Genomic DNA, 10,000 nt, shown 5'->3' with positions numbered 1-10,000 from the left:
AGGTGCGCGGCCTATTGGTTGACTGGCAAAGACTAGTGGAGACTGGCGTCCTCCAGAGCCTATCGCCGCCCGACTTAGGCCATGGGCTCCGCCTACCACTCCCGCGAGTGGCCCACGGCGATAGGGGTGGAACGCCTATTGGCTGGAAGATAGTGTCTGACGTCATGGGTAGCTTATCACAGCCAGCCTCCGGAGGCCTGCCTCTGGCAGCGGAGGGCGTAGTGGGCTGCAGAAGCGCCCCGAAAGTGGGGTTTGGCTGCTCGCGCTGCTCGCTGGCCACATCCTCGCGTCCCAAGGGAAAATGGGGACTTGAGAAGTCCGGACTCCTTGGTCCTGAGGGAGGAGGGATGGAGGAACCTAGACTTCAGGGTCTGAGGAACATCTGAATGAATGGTTGGCTCTTGAGGGAGGAGGGAGTTGGGAACCTGAAAGACTCATTGGTCTGCCCAGGGATGACGGATTTGAGGTTTAAGATTTTATGTGGCTATTTATGGGATTGGAGCCAGGCCTTGCCCCAGGCAAGAGTTCTGGGTTCCGCGAGGTGAGGCTTGGAATAGAGATGAAGAGGAGGCGGCTTAGGGGAAGCTCTGGCTTCTTTGTGCTTTTCCACCACCGCCCCCATCCCCCCAAGGAACCTTGTCTGCCAGGGGCACCCAGAGCGTGAGGAGACTTGAAACTCACATGGAGACAAAGAGAAAAACATTGATACCAAGAGAGATTAAAATGTTAAAAACAATAATTATAAGAGAGCTCTCTCTTGCATGGCATGGACAGTGGCCCCGCTTCTATGCGAAGCATTTCGGTTAATTATCGCATGTCTTCCTCATTACAGTTCTAAGAGATCAGATTATTATAATCCCCATTTTACAAGTGAGAAAATTGATGCCCAGTGAGGAAGAATCAAGATGCAGATGTAAAGAAACAGGAAAGACACAAGACACAGATGGAGATAAACAGACAAAGCGATAAAGACAGGCCCAGAGAGGTTAGAAAAGGTAGACAGCAAACAAAGGAAGAGGGGCTGCAAGTGGGGACTCCTGGGGTGGGGGTTTGGGGTCTAGAACTCCTGGGTCCTGGGGTTGGAAGGACCCAAGACCAGGACTTTCAATGATCTCCTCTCCTGATTTCAAAATACCAGACTTGTCCAACCCTTCTCACTGTGGGTGTTGGACCCAGTTGGGGTCAAAAATAGTGATTAGGAGGGGGTAGGTGTGTCATTATCCTATTAGGAAGTGATAAGAAAATGATTCATGGGGGTGCCCCCAGCCTGGGCAGGGCCTTACCCCCATGGCTTCTGTTCTTTCATCTGGACAGTTTGGGCCTCAGGAAGGACTAGGGAGGGGCAGGGTCCTTTCTGTCCCTCTCCACCACTGTGTCTCCATCACTCAGAACTGTCACTAAGCCCCACCATGGAGACAAATGGGCCACCCTGGGACATCTCTCTGGGTCTCTCTGCTTTCCCCACATCTTGAACCAATGCCCACCAGAGGTCCTGGCAAATTGTAGGAGCTCAGCAACTGTGTATCAAATGAATGGACAAACCTCTCTGTGCAGTCCTTCCTCCATCCCCATCCTAACCATCCCTCTGTGCCCCATCATGTTTCTCAGCCTCTCCCTGGCCTCACCCATCTCCTCCCAACTTCCCTTTCACACAAGGGTTTCTTCTGAGGCCACAGGGACCCTTGTCCCCAATAAGAAGAAACTGAGACTTTGGGGTACCTGGGTGGCTCAGTTGGTTGAGCATCTGACTCTTGATTTTTTTTTTGTTTTAAGATTTTATTTATTTGACAGAGGGAGATCACAAGCAGGCAGAGAGGCAGGCAGAGAGAGAGGAGGAAGCAGGCTCCCTGCTGAGCAGAGAGCCCGATGTGGGGCTCAATCCCAGGACTCTGATATCATGACCTGAGCCGAAGGAAGCGGCTTAACCCACTGAGCCACCCAGGTGCCCCTGACTCTTGATTTTTAACTCCAGTCATGATCTTAGGATCCTGGGATCAAGACTTGTGATGGGCTCCACACTCAGCTGGGAGTTGGCTTGAGATTCTCTCCCTCTCCCTCTGCCCCTTCCCCCCACCAAATAAATAAATAAATGTTAGAAGGAGGAGGAGGAGGAGGAGGGGAGGAGGAAGGGAAGAAGAAGGAGGAGAAGAAAAAGAGGAGGAAGGAGGAGGAGGAAAAGAATGAGGCTCATTTTGGGAGGAGGAGGAGGAGAAACTGAGGCTCGTTTTGGGAGGAGTCGCCCTCCCAGGGTCACCTGGGGGACATGTAAAGGAGGAGCTGAGAGTGGGGTTCTCACTCTCAGCTCACAATATACAGACACATTCCTGGCATCTCAGAGTCAGAAATGCAAGATCAGGACATCTGGGTGGCTCAGTCGGTTAAGCATCTGCCTTTGGCTCAGGTCATGATCCCAGAGTCCTAGGATGGAGCCCCACATCACATCGGGCTCCCTACTCAGTGGGGACCTGCTTCTCTCCTCTGCCCCTAGCCCTGCTCTCATGCTGTCTCTCGCTCTCCCTCTCTAAAAAAAAAAAAAAAAAGGCAAGATCACAGCGAACACGTGCCCTTAATACCTGCTTAGTGGGATCTTCATTTGCACCCACACAACCAGAGAATCATGGGCACCAAGCATGATCACCTACAAACACAAACACAAACATCAGCACACAATCACACAATCACCCTTACTGACAACACACACAGAAATACCTTATTCCACATGCAAATCAGACACCCCAGGTATGCAATTACACGCCCAGCCATGGGCAGGGCATGCACTCAGTCCTAGCCAAGACCATGAGCAGACTTTGTCTGTTCTCGACTATATCTCCAGCAATTAGAACAGCACCTTGCTGTCATCACAAAACAAGGGCCAGGCTCAGTTCAAAGCCCTTCATGAACTAACCCGTGGAATCCTCTCAACCACCCTATTTGCCAGCACTCACTTTGCAGATGGACACAGGGAGGTCCAGGCAAGCATAGTAATTGGCCAAAGTTTGCCCGGCCACGAAGAGGCTGCGACAATTTGAACCCAGATACACAAGACTACTACTCAATAAATCATTCTTTCCTTAATCCAGTTAGAGTTAAGGAACCATGACAACTGACCACACCTGAACCAGATGCACAGTAGGGAAGGAAAAAAAAAATGCACCTCAGATAAAAAAAAAACCCTCACTTGGGAGCCTGGGTAGCTCAGTTGGTTAAGGGACTACCTTTGGCTCAGGTCATGATCCTGGAGTCTTGGGATCGAGTCCCGCATCGGGCTCCCTGCTCAGCGGAGACTGCTTCTCCTTCTGACCTCTCCTCTCTCATGCTCTCTCTTTCTCTCAAATAAATAAAATCTTAAAAAAGAAAGAAAAGACCCCCTCACATGTCACACCCCAGAACACATAGGGACTTTGGGATAACCCCCACAGAGACACACAGCACCCAGAGAGAGACGCACACACCACACGCACAGACGCAACACACCCAAACCCAGTCCCACCCAGAACTCCACTGAGCTCTTGCTCTGCTCCCAGCATCATTGGGCTGGCCCTCGAGGAAGCAGCAGGCTCAGGATGGGAAGAGGGGGCAACCTCACTTGTCCGCTCTGCCTGACCGGTTCCACGAGGGCCAGGGGTGGCACCACCCGCCTTATGAAACCCACATTGGGCAACTGGACCCAGACCTGTCCTGGACGCTTGGATTCTGGAGACAAAGGGGCTGGGAGACTGAACTCCTGGGTTCTGAGGGAATAGGAACTGGTACCCCCATCATGGATTTTAGGGGACAGGAGGATGGGGATCAGGACCTGGACTCAAAGGTTCTGAGGAGGAAGAGCTGGAGGTCTGTGATCCTGGGTTCTGGAAAAAGATGGGCCAGGGACTTGGATTCCTCTCTTCTGTCTTTAAAGGCAGGGTTCTAGGGACGCCTGGGTGGCTCGGTTGGTTAAGCAGCTGCCTTCGGCTCAGGTCATGATCCCAGCATCCTGGGATCGAGTCCCACATCGGGCTCCTTGCTCGGCAGGGAGCCTGCTTCTCCCTCTGCCTCTGCCTGCCATTCTGTCTGCCTGTGTTTGTGAACGCTCTCTCTCTGACATATAAATTAAAAAAATCTTTTACAAAAAATAAATAAAATAAAAAAAATAAAGGCAGGGTTCTAGAATTAGCAGATAAAAATACAGGACACCCAGTTAAAGGTGAATTTCAGATAAACAACATATAACCTTTTTAGTATAAGTATATCCCAAATATGGCATGGAACATACTTAAGCTAAAAAAAAAAAAAAATTGTTAGGATACCTGGGTGGGTCAGTCAGTTAGGTGTCTGCCTTCATCTCAGGTCATAATCCCAGGGTCCTGGGATCGAGTCCCACATCCTGCTCCCTGCTCAATGGGGAATCTGATTGTCCCTCTCCCTGCCTCTCCCCCTCCTTGTTCTGTCTCTCTCTCTCTCTCTCCCTCTCTCTGACAAAGAAAGAAATAAAAATCTCAAAAAAAACTGTTTACCTGAAATTCACATTTAACTGGGCATCCTATATTTTATCTGGCAACCCTACTGAGGGGATGGATGCCAGTCCTGGAGACCACCATGGCCACTGGTCAGCCCCCAGGCACGAGTTCTTCCTGCTCCTGCCCTCTTCCTCACCCCTAAGCAAGCCACCTCACAGCTTCCCCACCCGATTTCCTCATCTACATGAGTTTCTGTCTAATTGCAGCCCCAGGCTGTGTCGGAGTGGGGAGAGGAAACCTGAGGACAAGTCGGGGTGTCATCCTGGGAGCCTTAGGGTCCTCAGAGATGACTGACTCTGAGTCACCTGCAGCCCATGGTCCATCCAGCTGAGGGGTGGGGCCTTGAGGCTGCCTCCACAGGGAGGCCTGGAGATGGCGATGTGGGGATAGGAGGCAGAGACCCCCCAGACGAGGGCAGGAGACCCACAGCTTGGGGGAACGGAGAATCAGAGATGGGGGGGTGAGAGAACCCAAGCAACTTGGAAACAGATTGGCAGAGATCAGGAAAGAGATTCAGAGCTGGCGAGGTGATGATGCAGAGATGGGGGCACAGGGACCCTAGACCAAAAGTGGAAAGAAGACATTCCCCAGACGTTCAGGCTCCTGGACCAAGGGACAGACATGCACCAGCAAAATGCCAAGTGCCACTCATCAGTCTGGGGACAAGGATAGCGAGCCATGTGGGTGGTGCTGGGAGACCAAGGCTTGGGTCCTGCTGTGTGATAGGTTAGGAGGTAAGGGAAAAGCTGGGATCCCAGGCCGACAGGGTGAACCACCTGCCATCACCCCATACCCATTCCCAGTGGGGTGACACCATCTTCTCTGCAAGTGACACCCCAATTTTCCAGCGCCTCCTACATTTTTGGGGTGACACCCGTGCTGGAAACCCCACCCGGCTCTAATGTTGCTTCCCTCACTGAGTCATTTCCAACCCTGCCAGGCCTGTTGGGGGCAGACTTTGGTGACTCGGGCTTCCAGGCCCCTAGCTCTTTTCACCCCTCGGAAGCCCAGCAAAGATCCCAGGAACCCCCTGACTGCACACTCAGGGGAGCAGCCCAGCCTAACCCAGGAGTCTACACCACCAGCCAGAATCTGAGCCCCTCCCCCTCCTCTGTTAGGGGCCCAGATAAAGCGCCAGCCTCTCATCCCTCCAACTCAGGAGTCCAGGCCCCCCCTCCCCCCTCATCTGCTCTTTTATTACCCCCCACCCCACCTCAGTCCTGAGCCACATCTACCTCCTTCCAGAGCCACAGCTTCTCAGTTCCCACCCTCCTCCCTTCCCAGTTTGAAGGTGGAGTGAACTGTGTATATTTACTTTGGTTTCAGCACAAGTCACCCCCAAAACACACTGCCCATGTGCCTGGTGGCCCCGAATGGGAGAACAGTGCCCCCTCTTCTAGGGAAGTGGGAACCTCACTGAAGGGGACAGGGGAGGCGGGGGAGGGGGACCCCACTGCACTCTCCTGCACCCCCATTCCTTCCTCCACCTCCCTGCCCCTCCGCTTTCCACCTCTGTGTCTCTTTTCTGAACCTAGCTCCTCTTCACTGTTTCTCCCCAGATCTTTGGCCATCTCTGTCTCAGCATCTCTCTCTTCACCTCTCTATGTCTTCGTCTCTCTCCATCTCTCTGATCCCCTCTCTCTCCCACCTGGACCTCTCCCCTTTTGTCTCTGTGTCCCCATTTCCTCCCCATCTCTCTGCCTTTCCTCTCTTGCTGTCTCTGAACTGTGGCCCAGCTGCACCCCTCACGCTTCCCTTCTACCTTCTCTCCTCCAGCCTTCTGTCTCTCTGCCTGCTCCCCTTTTCGTCTTCCCTCCCAGCTCTGCATCCCTGCCCCTCTCCCTGATTTCCTTGGTCCCACAAGAACTGGAGGGGAAGAGGGGGGAGGGGAGATGGACAGCAAGGGAGGGGAAGTTCCTGTAGGGGGAAGAGGGTTAGCCAGACCGGCTGGCTGGGCTCCCTGGGCACCTCCGCCAGAGCCCCGCCCAGGACTGAGTGGCCCGCCCCAATATAAGCAGCTCTTGGCCAGAGGCAGAACTCAGTGCCCAGCTCACCCACACCTGTCCGCATCATCACCATCGCTGTCCTGCAGGTAGGATCATCTGCCCACAGCCCTCGGCTCTGTGGTCCCCCCACCCGGCTCCACTGACTTCTCTGTCTCCTTGCATTTCTCTGTCTCAGTGGACATTTCTGTCTTTCTCAATGCCCTCCGTGTCCACCTTCTCAACCTCAGTGGTGCTGGTTGAACTTGGAAGTTCTGGGGCCCAGCACCACCTCTACTAACCCCCTTGGCCTGGGCCATCGGATGTGGGGCATTTCTCCTCACCTCTCTGAGCCTCAGTGTTCCATCTGTGACATGGGCTTGCAGAGAAGATAAGGCACTGGACAGGTGTGAGTGGTACTGGTGGCATCTCATTGGGCACTGGCTCTGATCTCTGTCTCTCCTTGTCTCTGACTCTGCCTTCTCTTTCACCTGCTCTCTGTCTCCAGCTCTACCTCTGCTATGAGGAAGGTCCTCTGGGGTCTGTCGGGCAGTGGTACAGAGACGGGCGAGTTTCTCGCCCTCACCCCATACATCCCTACTCCATGTTTCTGCCAGCTGGAAGGCTGACTTGGCCTCTTTCTCCCCAGCGCCCTTCCCCCTGAGAACCCAGCCCCCGTGCCCCTGCTTCTTGCCCATCCCCCCACCCCAGTATCCCGCAGCCCCTGGACTCAGCCACTGTCTCCACCGCCACCTTTGCCGTCCCCAACGCTGCCACCTCCTCAGGGCCAGCAAGATGCAGTTTGAGATGCACGACAACGTGAAAGGCAAAGGTGGGATCACTGGAGGAACCAGCAACCCTTCCAGTCCCTGGAACCTGGCGGCTTCCCTCCCCTGGGGACCCCTGGCTTCGAAGACAGATGGCGCCTGATTGCACCCCAGAGACCCCTGGAAATGCGGGAACCCAGCACCCCAGGCCCAGACGTGGAGGAGGCGGCAGCACCTCTCAGCCCCTCCTGGAAATGGCACCCACCCTTCCCCAAACTTGCAGGAGCTCCCCACCCACAACTCAACCAGATGCGCAGGAGGCAGTGGCGATGGGGACAGACTGGGGTGTCAGTGCCTAAACGTGGCTGAAAGGAAGGGGGGGTGCAGTGGTGTCCCCTACGTGGGCGGCCTGGTGGCCCCGCCCAGTCTGCCCGGCAGAGGAAGGGGCGGTAGGGACTGGGATCCGGGAGGGGCTGTCGGGATGCCCACTGACCCTGGCCCACCACCCTCGCAGCCATGTCCTATCCAGTGACCAGTCAGCCCCAGTGCGCCAGCAGCTGCTACCAGACCCAGCTCAGTGACTGGCATACAGGACTCACGGACTGCTGCAACGACATGCCCGTCTGTGAGTACAGGCGGCTCCTTCTGGGAGGGGGCGCGGCCCCACCAACGCTACGCCCCCTCCCTGCCTCAGACCCTGAATTCCCACACTCTGCCTTCACCCCTTCCTCCACCTCCAACACTCCCTAGGATCCTGACCTCACCTCTTCCAAGCTCCCCCGCGACCCTCAACCTCCCCCCTGTACTCTCAACTTTCCCCGTTGTGGCCCGAGCTCCCCCTCCAAACCCTACCTCGCAGCTCCTAAACCACCCCCGCTGGGACCCTTCATTCCCTCCGGGACCCTCGCCCCTCCCCACGGCGGAGCCGGCCCGGGGCACCCGGTGGAACCAGCTCTGACTGCCCCGCGCCTGCCCCCAGGTCTGTGCGGCACTTTCGCCCCCCTGTGTCTCGCCTGCCGCATCTCGGACGACTTTGGGGAGTGCTGCTGCGCGCCCTACCTGCCCGGAGGCCTGCACTCCCTGCGCACCGGCATGCGGGAGCGCTATCATATCCAGGTGCGTGCGAGTCGCGGGCCGGGGTGGGGACGGACCTCCTGGGACCCTAGGCGGGGCTCCTAACCTCTCTCTCTCTCCCACCCTCTAGGGCTCTGTTGGGCACGACTGGGCGGCCCTCACCTTTTGTTTGCCCTGCGCCCTCTGTCAGATGGCGCGGGAATTGAAGATCCGAGAGTAAAGAAGCTCCCCGCGCCCCCTTTTCCACCTGTCCCGCCCGGGCCCCTCTGTCCTCTCTGCCCTCTCGTGGGAGGGCCTGCCCCTCCGCCCTATCCCGCTACCAGAAATACACCCACAATAAAAACCTGAAAACCAACTCTGCCCACATTCTTTTTGTCCCAGGGAAGGAATCTGGGTGGAGAAGGAGGTTTGGTGAGGGGTGTGGGAACACAGGGAAGATGCCTAGGTGTGGAAGGATGCAGGAGTCAGATCCTTGATCCCAGCCTGCTGTGTACGACAGTGGCAAGCCTCCTGCCTCACTAAACTAAGCCCTTAAGCTGCCCAAATGAAGTTCTGCAGGGATCCTGAAAATCAGCAAAACCAGAAAATGCTTTTAAAAAAAAAAAAAAAAAAAGTAGAAGAGCCCCTCCCCTACCCCTACTAAGTCAATACCTATGGACTCTTGGCCTACACACAATCCTAACAAGTTTTTTTGGAGGGGTGGGGCAGGGCAGGGGGTGGGGGAGGGGCGGGGATGGAGGGTCCTTTGTCTCCAAAGCAGAGAACTGCCAGGTTTAAGGCTCCCTGGAGCTAAAAATAATCCTTAAGTTCACCCAGCTCTCTTTACTGCAAAAGCAACTAGCAGATAAGAAAATCTGGTATCAAAATGGGGCAGACCTAGGGGTGCCTAGGTGGCTCAGTGGGTTAAAGCCTCTGCCTTTAGCTCAGGTCATGATCCCAGGATCCTGGGATCAAGCCCCACATTGGGCTCTCTGCTCAGCAGGGAGCTTGCTCCCCCATCTCTCTCTGCCTGCCTCTCTGCCTACTTGTGATCTCTGTCTGTCAAATAAATAATAAATAAAATCTTGAAAAAAAAAATTGGGCAGACCTAGGATCTGATCTTGACTCTTGCCACTTACTAGGCGCTTTATCTTTTTTTTTTTTTAACATTTTATTTATTTATTTGACAGAGATCACAAGTAGGCAGAGAGGCAGGAGGCAGGGCGGGGTGGGGGTGGGAAGCAAGCTCCCCACTAAACAGAGAGCACGATGCGGGGCTCGATCTCAGGACCCTGGGATCATGACCTGAGCAGAAGGCAGAGGCTTAACCCTCTGAGTCACCCAGGCACTTCTGTGTGTTATCTTAGTGAATCAAGAAGCTTCTGAGCCAGTTTCCTCTCTGAGGATAATCCCTAATATGTCATATGGCTACTGTGTTAGCAAGAGGCAAAACAGATGGAGAGACCAAAGAGTGAGCTTAATAAGCTTGTTAATATTATTATGTATAATAATATTATAACACTCTAATATGTTATTTGTATTATTTGCTGTTATTCTCTCTCTCTCTCCATCTGTGGATCCAACAGTGACATCTTCACTTGGAATATCTAATAGGCATCTCAAATATAAAAACCTAACTCCAGGGACACCTGGGGGCTCATTGATTAAGCATCTGACTCTTGATTTTGATTCAGGTCATGAT

At 54.3% G+C, this 10,000-nt stretch overlaps 1 protein-coding gene across 4 annotated transcripts; it reads left to right on the top strand.

Moving 5' to 3' along the window:
* Positions 1 to 6,545: 6,545 nt before the first annotated feature.
* On the top strand, positions 6,546 to 8,674 carry CNFN (cornifelin). 4 transcript variants are annotated; one of them, XM_032325396.1, is made up of 5 exons: positions 6,546 to 6,588; positions 7,128 to 7,310; positions 7,760 to 7,870; positions 8,225 to 8,361; positions 8,450 to 8,674. In XM_032325396.1, exons 2-5 carry the CDS (start codon positions 7,274 to 7,276, stop codon positions 8,537 to 8,539), a joined length of 375 nt encoding a protein of 124 aa, XP_032181287.1. In that variant the 5' UTR covers positions 6,546 to 6,588; positions 7,128 to 7,273; the 3' UTR covers positions 8,540 to 8,674. The 4 variants fall into 4 exon arrangements, with proteins under 4 accessions (XP_032181287.1, XP_032181290.1, XP_032181289.1 ...); XM_032325398.1 differs by having other exon boundaries at positions 6,550 to 6,588; positions 7,264 to 7,310; XM_032325397.1 differs by having other exon boundaries at positions 6,551 to 6,588; positions 7,190 to 7,310.
* Positions 8,675 to 10,000: the final 1,326 nt, after the last annotated feature.

The sequence above is a fragment of the Mustela erminea genome, chromosome 19 (genome assembly GCF_009829155.1).
Source record: "Mustela erminea isolate mMusErm1 chromosome 19, mMusErm1.Pri, whole genome shotgun sequence".
In the NCBI taxonomy this organism is placed as follows: Eukaryota; Metazoa; Chordata; class Mammalia; order Carnivora; family Mustelidae; genus Mustela; species Mustela erminea.
The sequence above is the reverse complement of the archived record's forward strand: the minus strand, read 5'-3'. Positions and strand labels throughout refer to the sequence as shown.

Coding starts and splice junctions, on each gene's coding strand:
- CNFN (XM_032325396.1), top strand. CDS start 7,274: ATGCAGTTTGAGATGCACGACAACGTGAAAGGCAAAG. Junction 7,871..8,224: donor CTGCAACGACATGCCCGTCT/GTGAGTACAGGC, acceptor GCCTGCCCCCAG/GTCTGTGCGGCACTTTCGCC. Junction 8,362..8,449: donor GGGAGCGCTATCATATCCAG/GTGCGTGCGAGT, acceptor CCCACCCTCTAG/GGCTCTGTTGGGCACGACTG.